Source organism: Eucyclogobius newberryi, unplaced genomic scaffold (genome assembly GCF_026437365.1).
Source record: "Eucyclogobius newberryi isolate DKJ021-1_F unplaced genomic scaffold, fEucNew1.0.hap1 SCAF_2, whole genome shotgun sequence".
NCBI lineage: Eukaryota > Metazoa > Chordata > Actinopteri > Gobiiformes > Gobiidae > Eucyclogobius > Eucyclogobius newberryi.
The window spans coordinates 27,555,079-27,573,567 of record NW_027315834.1 but is presented as its reverse complement, the minus strand read 5'-3'; the positions used below and the strand labels follow the sequence as shown (position 1 = coordinate 27,573,567).

Below are 18,489 nucleotides of genomic sequence, written 5' to 3'. Positions count from 1 at the left end.
CGATCCACTCTCCTCCGCCATCTCCCGTCTCTCCAGACCGGAGACTAGCTCTTCTTCTTCTTCTTCTTTGGTGTTTTATCATAGTCCTGTCGCATTACCGCCAGAATTTATTCGTTAGATCCATGAAGGCCTCCCTGTCTCAGACTTTTCGTAGTCCTCAGACTTTTCGTAGTCCTCAGGGGGAGAGTGGATCGGTGGTCGAGGACGTTCTGGACGGCGTGGAGGAGCGGCCTTTTCTGGCTGCATGTGCCCGGAAACGTGGAAAGTCCCTTGGCTCGTCCGAGGGTTCTGGGAATGGGCGGCGGGGTGAGGCTGAGGCTATTGATGTCCGGGGTGAGAGCAGAGACTGTGGGGTGATCATGGAGCTTGCACAGGATGGTGCATCCTTTGAGGAGTGGAATTCGGTGGCATTGTCGGGGAGCCTGGCTGTAGCTGTGGGAGTGATCGGGAGTGCGGGTGTCCTTGGAGATGGTTCGCTGCTGGTCGTGTGCAGGGACGCGGCTCAGCAGCGGAAGGCGATTGGAGCTGGACGTCTGGGTGGAGAGGACATTCTTGTGTCTGATGCTGAGGGGAACACGGTCAGAGGAGTTATCGTGGGTGTCCCTGCGGCGACGTCTGTGGATGAAGTTGGGGAGAATTTGGCTGGAGCTGCGGTGGTGGACGCTGGGCGGTTGAAGGTGACCCGGTCGGGGGTGAGATGTGACGGCTTGTCGGTAATGGTGGCACTTGAAGGGAGGTGCCTACCTAGTGGGGTGTTCATTGGGTTCATGTGCCATGACGTTAGGCCATATGTTCCACCGCCCCTGCGTTGCTTTAGGTGCCAGCGCTTTGGGCATGTTGCAGCGGTCTGTGGAGGGAGGCAAAGATGTGGTGGATGTGCAGGAGATCACGAGTGTGGGAGGTGTGACGTGCCTCCCTCTACAGACCGCTGCAATATGCCCAAAGCGCTGGCACTTAAAGCAACGCAGGGGCGGTGGAACATATGGCCTAACGTCATGGCACATGAACCCAATGAACACCTTACTAGGCAGGCACCTCCCTTCAAGTGTTACCATTACCGACAAGCTGTCACATCTTACCCCAGACCGGGTCACCTTCAACCGCCTAGCGTCCACCACCGTAGCTCCAGTCAAATTCTCCTTAACTTCATCCACAGACGTCGCCGTAGGGACACCTACGATAACTCCTCTGACCGTGTTTCTTTCAGCATCAGATACAAGAATGTCCTTTCCACCCAGACGTTTAGTTCCAATCGCCTTCCGTTGCTGAGCCGCGTCCTTGCACACGACCAGCAGCGAGCCATCTCTAAGGACACTCGCACTCTTGATCACTCCCACAGCTACAGTTAGGCTCTTTGACAATGCCACTGAATTCCACTCCTTAAAGGATGCACTATCCTGTGCAAGCTTTATGATCACCTTATAGTCTCTGCTCTCACTCCGGATATCAATAGCTTCAGCCTCATCCTGCTGCTCATTCCCAGAACCCTCGGACGAGCTAAGGGACTTTTTACGTTTCCGGGCACGTGCAGCCGGAAAAGGCTGCTCCTCCACGCCGTCCAGAACGTCTTCGACCACCGATCCACTCTCCTCCGCCATCTCCCGTCTCTCCAGACCGGGGACTAGCTCTTCTTCTTCTTCTTCTTCTTTGGTGTTTTATGACTAGAATAGTTGTGCACACTTGGGACCTCCACTCTTGAAACCTTCACATAAAGCCGGTTGGTCTCTGAAACAACAACAACTATTCTAGTCACAAAGACATATCATGACCTCATGGGCTTTGTAACACCAAAGCAATGGAAGGAGTACTTTTACGGACTACGACAGTCTGAGGACTACGAAAAGTCTGAGGAATAAAGTCTGGCGGTAATGCAACAATTGGATGCCAACCGCCATAAAACAACAACAACAATAACAAAGACATCTCATGACCTCATGGGCTTTGTAACACCAAAGCAATGGAAGAAGAACTTTTAAGGACTACAACAAAGTCTGAGGAATAAAGTCTGGCGGTAATGCAACACTCGGATGCCAACCGCCATAAAACACCAACAACAACAACAACATGACAAATTAACAAACAAAAGATAAACATGTTTAATCCTGCATGGTCTGGTCTATACAGAAGTATATAGAGGACCGAAAATGTAAATGGTTATGCGTCGTGCAATGTGTTATCTCCCCCCTGGGATGATAAATAAGTTGTCTAGGGCTACAACATTTTTCAACACAGCGCTTTTTTGAAAAAACGGTCGGTTAGTTGGCGAGGTGTAGGACAAAAAAAAAAGAATTTGGCATAATTTTGACAAAATGCTGATATTCTTTTCTCAGTCGGCTAGTTTTTTACTGGGTCGATCAGGTTACGGCAAACAGACATATTTTTTTTGGCCCAGCCTAATAATAATAAGCAATAGAATCCATTGATGTTGTTTTTTTCTCCCCATAATTGTGAATAGACCAAGCACCGTACCATTTGTGTTATGGTGGATGTTGTGGGCTGTGCTGCTCAGACTCAAAGTAGAACTGAAAGGATCAGGATCATTGCTAAAGCTGCAGGGGGATTCCTTGGAGCAAGGGAGCTTGATTGGGCAGATATAGAAAATAGGTTGGGGGCGCTGGGTGGGGGTCGGAGTGATGGGGGTCTGCTTTTGGGGAGTCGGAGTGATCGGGGTGACGAGATGGGGGTGGGGGTGGTCTCCTGTCCTCGCCCAGTCTCGTAGACGCACGGCTACCAAGCAGCGACATCAGTGGAAATATTAAAGCCTATAGAATGAAGCCTTAAGAATAAAGCTGTACGGTGGAAGCACCGAACGTCAAAGAAGGAGAGGAAGATGAAGAAGGGTCTCCCTGGAATAAAGCCGGTTGTTGTTGTTGTTGTTGTTGTTGTTGTTTTATGGCGGTTGGCATCCAATTGTTGCATTACCGCCAGACTTTATTCCTCAGACTTTTCGTAGTCCTCAGACTGTCGTAGTCCGTAAAATACTCCTTCCATTGCTTTGGTGTTACAAAGCCCATGAGGTCATGATATGTCTTTGTGACTAGAATAGTTGTTGTTGTTGTTGTTGTTTTATGGCGGTTGGCATCCGAGTGTTGCATTACCGCCAGACTTTATTCCTTAGACTGTTGTTGCTGTTGTTATTGTTTTATGGCAGTCGACAGCCGAGTGTCGCATTACCGCCAGACCTCATTCCCCAGACTTTGTCGTAGTCCTAAAAGTTGTTCTTCCAGTGCTTCAGAGACCAACCGGCTTTATTCCAGGGAGACTCTTCTTCATCTTCCTCTCCTTGTGTAGGACAAAAAAAAAAAGAATTTGGCATAATTTTGACAAAATGCTGATATTCTTTTCTCAGTCGGCTAGTTTTTTACTGGGTCGATCAGGTTACGGCAAACAGACATATTTTTTTTGGCCCAGCCTAATAATAATAAGCAATAGAATCCATTGATGTTGTTTTTTTCTCCCCATAATTGTGAATAGACCAAGCACCGTACCATTTGTGTTATTTTAAAGGTATGTCTGTACGGAATTATAAATGGTAAAGGGACATTAGCTGGCCCTCTAGTACGGCTAATGGGCACGCTAACAACTAAATCATAAATAATATGCCACTTCGCAGAGTAAAGTCACTTCCTCCAGTTAACACGACTTGACTTCAATATGTTAGCCACAACAAATCACACACATCAGTCATTTCCGCGCCGCGTCTTCCTTCATAATTTGCCGGGGTTTGTCAAATCACAGCTGGCACGACAATCTGCGGCGTAAAAAATAAACTTGCGGGGCTTCGGCAGTCAGTCATTCAAGGGCAAATGGATGGCTGCTAAATTATTACTGATGGCGATGGATTTATCTGGAGAGGCTGACGCAGGTGCAGAGGAGCCGAGGCTTATTTCATTTAGTGTGAAGGAACGGGAGGACTATATATATCTGCACATGCTTTAACATGGATGTTTAGCATGTGTCAATATGCTAATGTGGTCAGCGTTTGTTGCATCAATGCATAAAACAAGCTATTTGCGCCTGTGATCTCACTAACATTAAGTATCAAGTACGTGTGTTGTACAAGTGTTGACACGGATATACAGTAGAGCCAATTAAACAAACAGAAATAGTCACTACCAAGCATACGTGGAGCCTTATAATTATGTTTATCTAACACTATTTATGTCTGAATAATTTTAAGTAATTTTAATTGACCTTGGATAAGAAGATTCCAAGTTTTGCAGCGCCCCAAAACAAATGTCATGGCTTTTTTTTTCTCTATGTTTTCTGCCTGCCAGTTTGAAAAAATACATTGTTTGTAGCATGCCGCTCTAAATTAACCTTAACATTATCCACGAGAATGAAATCTATTAATCATATCGATTAAAGCCGAGTGGGCCGTTCAAACATCTATTCTCAGGCTAATGAAGCAGAGTTTGGTGCCACAGAAGGGTACTGGCAGGAACAATTTGGAATATCACCCGTTGGGTTCAAATCTAGTTTATTCATAAATATTGCAATATTCACATGAAGCCAATCAGAGGATGCATAATTGCTTTCAGGGCCGACTCACTCGCTGGCTGTTCATTTTCTTCTTGTTTTGCCCAAACCAAAACACTGAAACTTTTGAGGACATCTGGGGAGAAACCATGACGACGTCCCAGTGTGTTTGATGGACTCATGTCGGTGTGCCGCTGTGAAAGTAATGTCCCGAAATCTAACGTTTTTGCTTTTGACTTCCGCCCCGCGACGGCATGCAAATGAAGCGTGGCTAAACCCGCAGCGGCAGCTTCAAAGAGATGGCCATTTCCTCATGCATATGAACAGTTTATCCACTGGCATATGATCTGAGGGCCGCGCGCAAGACAAATAATAATAGACCCTGGGAGCGCAGAGAGGATGAGCGCATGAATAAACAAGCAAATCGATCCTCAAAAGCAACAGATATGTGAAAAGTAAAGAAAATAACATTTGCATTCAGTTTTGTGCAGACAATTTTGGCAAAGAAGAGAATGCTGCATGTGTTTTTGGACCTATTTGCCACCGTGACTTGCATATGTCAGGATTGTTGTATTTTGTCTTTTTCTTATTGTTTTATTTTCTAATATATATATATATACATACATACATACATATATATATACATACATACATACATACATATATATATATATATATATATATATATATATATACGTATATATATATACACGTATATATATATATATATATATATATATATATATATACATACATACATACATACATACATACATACATATATATACGTATATATACATATATATATATACATATATATATATACATATATATATATATATATACGTATATATATATATATATATATATATATATATATATATATATATATATATGTATATATATATATATATATATATATATATGTATATATATATATATATATATATATAATTACTTTTTAAAAACATGTATTATTTGTTGTAGTATTTTGTTTTTTCCCTTACTGTTTAGGGAGTGTCGCGGCCGAAAAAAAAAGCGTTATTTTTGTGCCGGCCGCGCGCCGCGGCTCCTGAAACTGCGCCGCTATTTGACCGCGTTTTAGACCGCGCCGGGTTAAGGTTAGGGTTAAGGTTAGGGTTAGGGTTAGCCATGAGGCTATAACGGCCTATAAGGGAAATGCCGCGGTCCCTGAAACTGCGCGGCCATTTGACCGCGCCACGGCTCTCCAGCCACGGGCTATTATTTAATGTTCTAAAAAAGAAAAAAATCAATACATTTTTAAATTATTATTTGTTGTTGTATTTTTTCTTTTTCTATTGTTTCATCTTCTAAAAATAACCCCAAATCATCAAATGTTTTATTTTCAACAAATGCTTAAGCTTAAATGACACAGCATTTATATCCTGACTTGAAGATGCCATGTTTGATCACCAGCATTATGAAATACTCAATTTTTTGTTATCACATGTATCAAAAGAAAAACCAATAGGCAAAAATAAGAAGCTTAAAATATTTGCATACAGAGATTATTTCACAGATCCAGTTGCAGTATAAGAAGGAAGGAAAAGCTCCTCGTAACGTCGAAAAATACGGGCGAAATATACTTATACTACAAAATCACAAGAGACAACTACCACATTTGTATGCTTGAGGCACAAAATCAGTAGCACTACTTATTATTATGAAAACGCAACAAACACGTGAATATACAGAGCTTAAAAAATTTGCATCACATTCTATTTCAATAAGGATTTGGGGCCAGTGTTAGAACATATTTTAGACTCGGATCTTTGCTACTGCGTTTTAAGCTTCGCAGAGAGTGAACCTAAAGGGGTCAGTTACTACATTAACTCACTATTCCACTCTTTTTTAATGTAATTTATTATTTCACATGCATTAACTAAGTTGTCATGTAAATGTATTTATGAATGAAATGCTAATTGTAAATTGACTTTGTTACACTTCATGATGTCACACTACAAAAACATAATACACCGTATTTTCCGGACTATAAGTCGCACCAGCCCAAAAATGCCAAATAAAAAAGAAAAAAACATATATAAGTTGCACTGGAGTATGAAATAAGGTTGCAAGTGTGAAAATAACAAATAGCTCCAGAGTATAAGTATAAGCATATGTAAGTATAAGTTGCAAAACTATGAAAAAAAGTGCGACTTAAAGTCCGGAAAATACGGTAATATGTTCTTCATTGAAATTTAACCTCAACTTGACATGACATTTTATTATTACCGTATTTTCCGCACTATAAGGCGCACCAGATCCATATTTTTTCATATATAAGGCGCACACAAAATCGCTTCGAGGTCAGTAAGCGCAACCAGAATTCATCCAGAATTGCACCCTGGGTTATAAGGCGCACTGTTGTTTTTTGAGAAAATTAAAGGCTTTTAAGTGCGCCTTAAAGTGCAGAAAATACGGTACTGCATATACAATGTCCACAATCACATTAATTCCGGTTTCTCTAGCATAGCAGCCTGTTTTTGGCTTACCATGAATCCTCTTTTCTTGCCTCCATTGTTTGTCCTCTGAGAAACCCAAGAATAAACTCTACTCCAAACCTGGAAGTCTACATCGGCCTGAGTCGGATAACTCAGAATTAAAGGTGGTATGGACGATTTTTTTCAGCAAATTCTTTTATCATATTTCCTCATGGCGTGGACAAATCATTTGTCCTGCCACGTATCAATCATAAAACGCACCTATCGCTCACCTGCAGCCGCGTCAGGCTCGTGCCCACGTTTCCGCGTGCCTAAGCGCACGGATCTATCATAATATAGTTCCCTCAGTGTACGGGGCAAAATGAAGACGGAGAAAGACAGTTCGAGCTGACGCAGAAGTGGACAGAAATCTACGGGAGACGAGCGATACGATGCGCTCCGTTGCGCTAATAAACAAACGCACGTGTGTGTTGTATCGGTCCGCAAGGGGGAGTGCGCATGCGCACTTCCGCCTGCGTTCTCAAATTGCCGAAAAATCGTCCATACCGCCTTTAATAAACTCGAGGTTTGTTCAACCTTCTTGGTGACTATAACCAAACTTAGGGATCATCTCAAAATGGGTTGAAGCTGAAAAGACTTAATTTTTTTCGTCTCCCTCCGGACCCCCTCCCCCCTTAAAAGACTGTCTGGCTTCTCATAAAATGTTACGCGTTGATAAAACGATGGTAGCTTGATAGACCCTTCTCACCTCTAGTGAACATCCCTGAACATCCTTTGGTAAGTTTATATGTAGAAGTTATGAACTCTCCAAATAATGTCACCTGTCGCGCATGTTTGTTTACTCAATCCACATGGTCCACGGGCCCTAGGGGCCCTACAGCACATCACATTCAACCAGCACATCACATTCAACCCAAACTGTGAGATGACCACATTGAGATAGTCTCAAGAGGATGAGAGAGTGAGAAACTAATGTTTCTTGTCAAAACCTATAATTGTCAATTGCCTGTGTTTAGACCTTAGACATGTCAGAATGACAGAAGCAGAACACGCGCTTTCATCTCAGTGAGAATGTCACGTCTTCTGTGATTGGCCGAAACCTCATACGGGTTTATTTTGTTTCCTTCTTTCGGTCAGTGCGGCACGTCACTAGAGCCAAATCTCTTGATCATTTGCTGCGCCGCGTCTTGCCGCAAAAAAGATTTTCCAACTTTTCTGCACCAGCCGCGTTGGCGACGGCGATGCCCCGCCCCTCGCGGCGGCCAAGGCGCGCCGTGATCCCCCGCACGCACCCGTCGTGCTCCGCGCACGCACTCGCCGCCTAATGTTGTCCTAATGTTCGTTGCTGATAGAGTTTCAAAACAATTACTGCCACAACGACGTATTGAAGCTTCAAAGCAACAAAAAGATGAAATGTAGGTTCAACCACCCCCCCCCAGACAAAAAATATTAAGTCTTTTCAGCTTCAACCCATTTTGAGATGATCCATTATCTCACACTAAACCAACTGCTGCTTGAACTGACCAAATTACTGTATTTTCCGGACTATAAGTCGCACCTTTTCATAGTTTTGGCCGGGGTGCGACTTATAGTCCAGAGCGACTAATATGTGATATTATTCGTTATTTTCCCACTGGCAACCGCATTTCACATGTTGATTATTTTCACACTGACAACCACAAGAGGGCGCTCTAGGCTCTAGGCGACGCAGAAGAAGAATCTGCACTTCCTCTACCTACGGAGTTTGTGGAGTTGTTTAGAAGTGACACAGAGGAAGAAGAATTTAATGGATTTAGTGATTTGGGGTAAAACTGATGCTTTGGTAAACTTGTTAGCATGTTCTTTATGCTATAGTTATCTGAATAACTGTTAATATGTTACGTTAACATACCAGACACTTACCACAGTTCTGTCTGTGCGTCATGTAGCTGAAGGTGTTAGCGTTAGCATACGTACACTTATTCACCATGTTCTCTCATCTGTTATTATTTTTAATTGCATTTCAAGATGAAATGTCTGTTCTTGGTCTTGGAAATAAATGTCCCCCAAAAATGCGACTCCAGTGCGACTTATATATGTTTTTTTCTTCTCTATTATGCATTTTGGGCTGGTGCGATTTATACTCCGGAGCGATTTATAGTTCGGAAAATACGGTAGATTATTTTCCGACTGCGTTTAAAACATAATGCGGAAATTCAAGGGCATTCGCGAGAGTCCCCTGGCTATTTCCATCCCAAAATTGGATGCAACTTAATTTCATAACGAGCAGATACAGTCAAGAATACACAAGATATTGCGAGTGCCCATTTGCCATTTCGAAAGACACTGCGCTTTCAGGCCAACCCCCGCTCACCCTCTCTCCCGCCTCCCTGTCCCGCCGCCTCCTCTTCTTGTCCCGCAGCATCCTCCTCCACTCCTCCTCCATCTCCGGACAGGGGGGCAGGTCCTGCTCCAGCCGCCTCTGGCACCTGTCCATCTGAAAGACACACACATGGGAGCCAAGAAGAGACACGGCGTTCACTTTGTATTCTTAGAGCTCTCCGCGCACCGCCGCCGACGTTATTTGTGTCCCCACTCCAAAAAACAGATGGTAGCATTAGTGTGGGAGAGCGGGTAAAGTTGTACATCTAAATATGGCGTTTCTGTGCGGGTTGGAGGAGGATGGAGGCAAACGGCAGCTGCGAGAGGTTATACCGCGAAAGTGAAATTAAAATATGTATGTATGCGGCTGACGGAGAGACGGATATCAGGGGGGAAATAAATGTATCACTGTAGAAATGTGACAGTTTAATAATATAGTTATTGGATTGTTACTGGATAGTTACTGTATTTTATGGACTATAAGTTGCACCTTTTTTCATAGTTTTGGCCCGGGTGCGACTTTTACTTATATTTGTACTTATATACTTATACTCCGGAGCGACTTGTATGTGATATTATTTGTTATTTTCACACTTGCAAATGCATTTCATACTCCAGTGCAACTTATATGTTTTTTCTTCTCTATTATGCATTTTTTGGCTGGTGTGACTTATATTTATACTTATATACTTATACTCCGAAGCGACATATGTGCTATTATTTGTTATTTGCACACTTGCAACCGCATTTCATACTCCAGTGCGACTTATATATGTTTTTTCTTCTCTATTATGCATTTTTTGGCTGGTGCGACTTATACTCCGGTGCAACTTATAGTCCAGAAAATACGGTGAGTCATTCAGGAAATGTGCCTGAGAAGTCAAACATTTGGAATTGAAATAAAGAAATCTACCTACCTTTGAATTAATCGTTAGATGCTGTGAAATGTAATGCGAATTGAGGCGTGTTAATATTGCTTGATGCGTAAAAGTAAAATATAGTGTTAATAATGCTTGGTTTGTGAAAGATAATGTTAATAATGCTAATAAAACAGCAACATTTCAATTCAAAATTCTCCTCAAACTGTTCATTTGTTCGTAGTTGTCATCGATATTCCAATATATGCCGACAACACATTTACAACTTGTCTGTACATGATAAGTATTTCTCAATTACTGCCTCATTTTTCTTTTTAATCGTTCTTCTGTCGTTCTTTATGAGTGCTGAATATAATCAATTACAGGTGATAGATGAGGAGCAACAACACAACTGTCTTCTGATTAATAAAGTTTTGATTGGCTGTTTTTCCTTGAGAGGCTAAAGTTGCGCGTGTATAGCATGGGCAAGTTTATGGCCTGTTTTTAAATAACGATTTTTTTTTGTAATTTATGTTAGATTGTCTTTTCTAAATGGACAATAAAAGATACATTAACCTTATGTAATGTTACCTCAGAGGCCAATTGTACGCAGTGGTAATGTTATCTAAATTAAAACACAAGCATTTTAGATAATAAAATATAAACAGGGTTGCTGGGTTGGGCTCATGATTGTTGGTTATTTGAAAAGTTTGAGGGTGAACGTGAACAGCTTTCAGAATGATGAAGAACTGTTGCCATAAGGATCAAACCTGGCCAGCCAGATTAATTCCTGCAATATTTGTTTCACAAACTCTTGGGAATTCATCTGGTCAGGCTTCGGTTTGAGCCCGGCCACTGCAGACTGCAGACTGCAGTAGTTTGGGTCAAAAGGATGAATCTAAACAAACACGGCAACGTTTTGTATTGAGGTCTGTGCTTTTCTCTGACTGGGTTTAACAACAGTTTGATTTCTTGGCTTGTTCCTCTGTGACGCTTTGACCAATCAATTCAGAGTGGTACACACATCAGTCTGGAGGGAGCCAGGTTTATAGCGATTACAATTTCAGAACTGTATTTTATAGTTTATGAGGGAAAATGTCTTCAAAATGTTGCTTATAAAAAGAAGCTGAGACCCATGACTAGTGCTCGGGAAATGCCAGTGTCCTAATGTTGGCAGACTTTATCAATGACGGTTGATTTTTTGGTTCGATCGCGGGCTCTACAGGGAAGAATACAATGGACTGGGACCAGCATTCTAAAGAAAATCTCGGCCTGGCTTTGTGACGAGTGATCAATAGCATTAGCGTAACACACTTCTTCTACAAAGATCATGTCTGAGGTGTAGAGCGTGTGACCTGCAGCTCTTTGTCCTTGATTTCCTGCTGCAGACTCAGGACCAGAGCCTGCCTCATGGCCAGCTGAGCCGAGGTCGCCATCAGTTTGTGGCTGATGTCGATGATGTTGGAGCGCATCTCGTTCGACTGCAAGAAAACAACGTTATTTTAGAAATGCAGACTAAAACGTGTATAAATGATTGAAGTCATCCACAATCCACGACTAATTTAGTAATCAACAATTGTCTGAAGGATCCACAGACACTTAACCATCCCTTGTGCTAAGATAAAAGCTTTTATTACAACGTGAGCAGAAGTTAAGCCAAAACCGTACAGGGCTTAATATGACAAATCCTCCTTGTCTAAATAATATGCTCCATCATCAAGTCTTCAGGGAAAATAGATTTAACTTCATGCGGTTCAAATTGAGTAAAACCCTTACAGTATATTCACAAGTCTTCCAGTCTTATCTGCCATGATTTATCAACAGAAAAACATATTCAATAGATTAATCAATTAGCATAGTTTGCAGCCATAACTAATTTGAACTAATTCTTGCACAAGAGATATGCAATGAGTAAAAAAATAAAAAAATCTACAGAACAGAGAGCTAATGCTGCGAGTTTATCTGAGTTAACAGTTGCTCCCTGTGTTTGGAGAAAGTTTAACATCTGACATAACATAAAATATTGATAGTACTTTGTGTTATTTTCCCTTTAGTTGCTCTCCACTGTCCACTTTACTGCTCTTGCCGTTGAGCTTCTGCAGTAATAAATGCACTGCTATGCTCCAAATATTCCAAATATAGCGTCTACGTGTCAACAAAAGCAGAAATTCACTTTCAAACGAGATTTTATAATTTACTAATGTAATCATTTATGTCCGGGTTACTTAATTGGATCCACGTTTTGGCTGACTTTAGCACTTTCCTGCTTTTAATGACTTTATTTCGTCGTTACGGTGCATAAACTGTAATGTATGTGTCATAGTTTTATGACGGGAACACAGAAACTCCAGGTCCAAACTCTGACTTCCGAGGACGACTGGAGCGCAGCGTAATTATCCGGGAGTGATGAAGAATTTGTCTGGAACATGACAATACACTACACGTGACAAAATGTTCTATGTGCTGAAAACGGCACGTATAAGAGCTGAAAGCTGTAAATGCCTTGTACCTGTAGATCGCTGCTCACCGCTCAACTCACGTTCCTGCAGAAAGCTATTTATAGTTGAAGTGAAAGATAAGTGCAAGTTCTTGTAATTTGTAATGCTCAGTGAACTTCTTAATGGCCGCTCTGCAGGGCTTCAAACATGCGGCTCACGCTACTACGGCAACAGATCTTGACTTTGTGTGAAAAAATAAAGGAAAAGACAGAAGAGAATGAGTGAAATAGTGTCAGAATGCTAATAGTGTGAGGAGCGTTTCCTCTCATGTGCTCGCTTCAGAGGGACAAACTATGACGGGAAAGGAAAAGTCTTACAGGTGTTACGAAGTCTTACAGGTATTACTTTGATGATTATGTAGAGATTTTACCGTCCTAATCGTTACTGGACAGATTTTAGCGCAAAATGGGGAGTGAAGAGTGAAGACAGGCACCCAGCAAACAATGTCAAACCTATAGCATTATGTTATTGCGCAGCACAATACTTAAAAAACTAAAGCATGCCATAATAATGCACATTTAAAAAAAGAATGAAGATTTTAAACTTGTTTTTATGGGTGGCAGATAATGACAAAAATGTACATTTATTTTGTATTATTATTATCCTTAAAACAGTAATCTGAAGATATTTTAAATTGTGCTAAAATGTGATGTTAGTGGAGGTTTAAATATAAGACAGCAAAGTTACACACAAAAGTGCAGAATTTCACTTTATACTTATACTATAGCTTTTTGATGAGTTATTTTAATAGCCTTTTGAGAATGTATCTGTAGTGGGGCGCGATATTGGCAAAAATATTTTTTGTGGGATTATTTTGCTTCAGGCAGTGATGTCAGATACTGACATATTCAGGTGCCTGAAAACCTGAGGTCATTGTGTTTGCCCCCCTGATCCCCTCATGGGCTTCTGCCCACTCAGACAAGTGAAACCCTCAGTCACCAACGTCACTATTGACAGTGATTTTAAATTTGACAAACATATGAATGTGATCGTTGAATCTGACTTTTTTTGCATCAAGTCAAATCTTTTTATGTCTTTTAAATATTTTGAACAATTTATGCATGCTTTTATCTCATTTCGCTTAGACCACTGTGTTCCCGCTTACACTTGGTCCACAATTCTGCAGCGCTAGAACCAGACGTCCAAACAGCTCCCACAGTGGAGTAAGTCTCATCTTAACCCACTTTTATTCTCTGGCTTTAAAAAACACATTAGTTGTGTGGTCCTCTGTGTTTTTATTCATTTTCCTTCATCTTACAAACTTTTTTTTATGGTTTTATGATTTTGCTCTGATTTGATTTAGCTGGTTTCACGGTTTTGAGACTAGAATATAGTACTATTTTGGATCCTTGTTTTTTAATATTCAGACAATATATTAAATCATTGCATATCTCTAAAACATTATTTGTGATACAATACATTTGCTTATACATCTCCCACCTCTAACCACCAGTATTCAAAGTTGGCATACAGTGCTGCTGCTGCTTCGTACACTTGAACTTCTACTTCATTCCGTCTAACCCATACATCACGGCACCTTCTTAGCCAGCGTGAGCCGGTCCTCTCTGCAGTTATCCGTGCGCTCTCTCAGTGGCGTTATGAGGCGGCTCACTTGGTCCACGAGGAGTTCTTTTTCCAGGAACTGTCTCTCACGCTCGGCTAGCCTCACCTCCTGCTGCACGTGCACACGCAATTGTTACAGTTGTGGATCACAGCTTTTAAGGACAAAATTTTTTCTCCTAAAAATGCCAGAAATAAGCGTCCTGAATGACAAACACGCCGCCCGTTTTACCTGTTCGATCTTCTTCAGCAGTTCAGCCGCAGAGGGGTCTTTGCCTTTGAGCTCTTTGTAATCCACTGTTCGATTCAGGCCTTGCACCGTCTTATCTCGGGCTTCAGACAACTGAAAGACACACGCAAAAGTTGCATAACAAAGGCGCAGACGCACTCGGGAGCCCACAAAATCTCCAAGGCGCAGGTCCGGCCTCACAGATATGAAATATGCAAGAGTGTACCGCGCAGGGGATGGAGAGAAGAGCCTAAGCAATCTCCAATAAAAATACACATTATTATTCTACTGGTAAATATTGAATGTAATACTGCAGTAATTTGTTCTTGAGGCTAAACAATAGATCTAACAATGCTTTGTGTAGTGTGTCAGAGTGAAAAATGTGCTACTTTATAACCACAGCTGAATATTACAAATAGAAAGTGGATTTTCTGTGGCTGTTTTGTCATTTTAAGTGAGGGCAGAGCGGCTCAGAGTTGGACTCCCAGGGCAGTTGGGCTGGGTTTCCTCGAGATGCTCTGGTTTTCCTACATCGACAAGCGCTATAGGCTTAGGTAATAAATAATCAAGAACTCAACTCTGAGGGGAGTATTTAGTATTAAACTATATTATGTCGATGATTATTTGACATTTGGTTCATTGCAAACCGCAATATTGATCTAAAACGGCTAAACAGTTTCATTGACTTCCTGTTCAAAAGTGCAAACCTGAGACGCAGGTATTTATGTGTTTATAGAGCAGTGGGCGGGGAAAGAGGGAAGGTGAAAACAGACAGTTTCAGAGCAGGACAGTGTAGGATTGCTCAAACATAGTAACTGAATACATGTACTGGAAATACGTATTCAGAATACTAATTTTGAGTAAATTTACTACATTTGTGCTCATACGTTTCAGAGTAATATCAGAGTAATATTTGTGGTATTTGATCATGAAATTTAGTCTTTGAGATGCTCTGGATTATTATTAAGAAAAATACATAACTCAGCTCTTATAGTGAGTGCATGTGCAATTTCTCCTCTATTTTGTGATCAAGGTTCTCTTATTGAATAAATAAATTCAGAACAAACGGTAAAACAAAAAGCAGTTTTAATCTTATGTCATGTTTTCAGGCTACAATATAATGCAACTGAATATGTAGTGTGAAGTATTCTGAATTCTAACTAATCAGTATTTTGTAAGTAAATACATTTTTCGTCCCATCACTATGGATGAATCAATGGAAATACAACTTTGAGTACAATAATGATGAGGGAAAATCTTTACACCAAGGTTAAAAATGTTCTGACTTAAACTGTCTTAAACTGCCAAATTAGGCAAATCCCAAGTAACTAAAAGAGAAGGTGGGCAATATAGTTTGAATAGTGAGTACATTGTTTATAGTCCAAAGAGCTGATTAAAAATAAAAAAGTGATGTTATGAACTTTCAAAAAAATGCTATTACGTGATATTTTTGCACTTTTGTGATTCATTTGACAGATATTTCACACTTGTCTGATAAATAAAGCTCAACTAATACATTTCTAACACATTTCTGTAAGACTGACATAATGTTGTCTACATCACCCGCCTCAAGGTCAGAACAAGCTTCACAACCATCGACAAGCCAAACAACACAAAAGTAACTGCATTTTTATCGCCGTCATTCCAAAGCCAGTCTGCCTAATGAAAACTATGCAGGTAATTTCCCATTGGACACTTGACATAACAGGACGAGTAAATAATATCAGTGTTGGAGCAGCGCGGCGGAATTAGTCTCCCGCCGTCGGCCTTGTCCCGCGGTCGTCTCAGATACGTCTTACACTGGGGATTAAAGAATAAAAAAACACGCCTGATGCATTCCTCAGCAAAACGTACCGCCTATAAGAGCTCCTGCAAGGTGACAAGTCCCTGACAAAGTGTGATAAGACAGAAAAAAACGCCACAGGAACCCTCTGAGACACTGGGTTTTGGGGGGAACTTCCAGACATGCACGGGAATTTCGAATTGAAAGTGTATGGTGAAGGGAATACCTAATATTAACTTTACTTCATTGTATTAAAACTGTACTTTGATATAATAAGGGAATACCAACTATATTAACTTTAGATTGTATTCATTTTAGTCAGTCTAAGTTGTGCTGAAACTGGCCTCACACAGACCACATTTCTAGATAAGCAGAAAGCTGCAGACCCAAGCCCAAGGACATCTCTGTGCAGTAGAATGGATGGAAAAATACTGGGAGAACACGTCAACCTTCATATGACGCCCCATATGAAAATGTATAAATTGTTTGAGCGCACAGGGAAAGGGCGCGATTCTGGAACGCCCATGTAAGTCGCCGTCACGGTCGACTAGGGACAGATTTGGTAAGCGCTCTGTTATCTGTATTAGAATTGTACATGGCAGGGATTAAGCATTTGATTAATTTGAACTGTTTTTGATTCATGCCCTGTCTTTCATAAACGAGCACGCCAACAACTGTCAAGACAAAACACTGTAGAGACAAAAAGTATTAGAATTCTGCGCCTTTGCTGACACACACACGGCTACAAACTGCAACAGCATCTGAGGGGCTTAACAGGCTTTCTCGTTTCGATAGCGTCTTTGATGGGAGTAATTTACATCGGCTCAACAGAAAGCCAATGCGCTGATGGGAAATATGGGTCACTTACGAAACTACAGCACGACGCTTTAGTGACCTCGGGACAATTTAAGGAACGAAAGCGGCCGGGTTAAGCAAAGGAATTGGAGCGCAAGGACCAACAGGAATAAAGTGTCTCAGACTATTTCCATTCCCCGGAAGGAAAGGTACCTGAAAAGCACCGGCCATAAAACGCATGGCACTAAATAAATGCGCTTCAATAAGGAGAGGTTTAAAACGAGGTGTTCTGACTCAGACCAGGGACTTCTAAACATATGCACTTTAACAATCTTATTTAACAAGGGCATAACTTGCAGAGTAATAACCACAACATGACTATCACACGATACAATTAACCTTTGACCTCATTACTATGTTTCCATGTTTTATTACTCAACATATAAAACTGTGTCAGAGTTTACGATGTATGTTTACAAGGAGATGGTGACCTTGACCTTTTATTGTTCACCAACTGGTCAAAGAATAACAATACTTTAATTATGTTATTTATTATTGATGTATTTATTATTATTTATTTATTATTATATTTTTTTATAATTAAAAAAAAAAATATATAGATTATTATTATTTATTTATAGTCTTTTCTGTACAATTTATATGTTGCTATTGTCATCGTTTGTTTGTCTCACTAAAAAGCAAAAACATATAAAAATATAATATTTCCATTTCCAGTTTCCATTTATAAATAATAGATTTATAAATATATTATTTATTAATGGAAACTCCCTTTTTCGTGAGGACTGTTAAAAACTAAATACAGATTAAACACAGGAAATCCAAATAAAATGTCAATAAAACATGCAGTAAAACAATCAATAAAATGAACAAATACATGCAAACACACTTACACATACACTAAGAGATAAATTATGTAAAACAAGAGCATCGGCACTGTGGGTAGTCCTTAACTAGCACTTTAAAATCATTAAAAAAATATTTAATTTAAATAATCTCTCAGTTTTGCTCCACAGGCAGGAGCAAATCTGCTGAAGGCTTTTTTTCCTGTCTCTGTGTTGACTCAGTTTGTTTGTAAAATAAAAATCTTCTGAGATTTCAAGCAGTGAATACTTGATCTGAAGTTCAGCAAACATGTTCAATAATGAGGCAAAATGGCAACTAGAGCTTTATGAACGAACAAACAAACAAAGGCGGTGCTGTTCTCTTCTTGCATCCAATGATGCATTCAGATGTATTCTACTTCAGAACGTAATCACTGTGGTGAGTTCTGTATCCTTCTCCTGCAGTGAACCTTAGAGCTGAACATCAGAGCTGAACCTTAGAGCTGAACCTTAGAGCTGAACCTTAGGGCTGGACATTAGAGCTGAACCTTAGGGCTGAACATTAGAGCTGAACCTTAGAGCTGAACATTAGGGCTAAACATTAGAGCTGAACATTAGAGCTG

The 18,489-nt window shown here is 40.6% G+C and overlaps 2 protein-coding genes across 2 annotated transcripts in view; both read right to left on the bottom strand.

The window, feature by feature from the left end:
* Window positions 1-18,489, bottom strand: part of LOC140368045 (tetraspanin-8-like) — a 276,094-nt gene that overhangs the window by 78,014 nt on the left and 179,591 nt on the right. The window lies entirely within an intron of this gene.
* ccdc146 (coiled-coil domain containing 146) overlaps window positions 1-18,489 on the bottom strand; it is a 93,795-nt gene that overhangs the window by 10,159 nt on the left and 65,147 nt on the right. The window contains exons 18-21 of the mRNA XM_072454909.1: window positions 14,450-14,560; window positions 14,195-14,332; window positions 11,515-11,640; window positions 9,295-9,417 (exon numbers count right to left, since the gene is read on the bottom strand). Coding sequence (XP_072311010.1) covers window positions 9,295-9,417; window positions 11,515-11,640; window positions 14,195-14,332; window positions 14,450-14,560 — 498 coding nt within the window. The remainder of the gene's footprint in view (window positions 1-9,294; window positions 9,418-11,514; window positions 11,641-14,194; window positions 14,333-14,449; window positions 14,561-18,489) is intronic.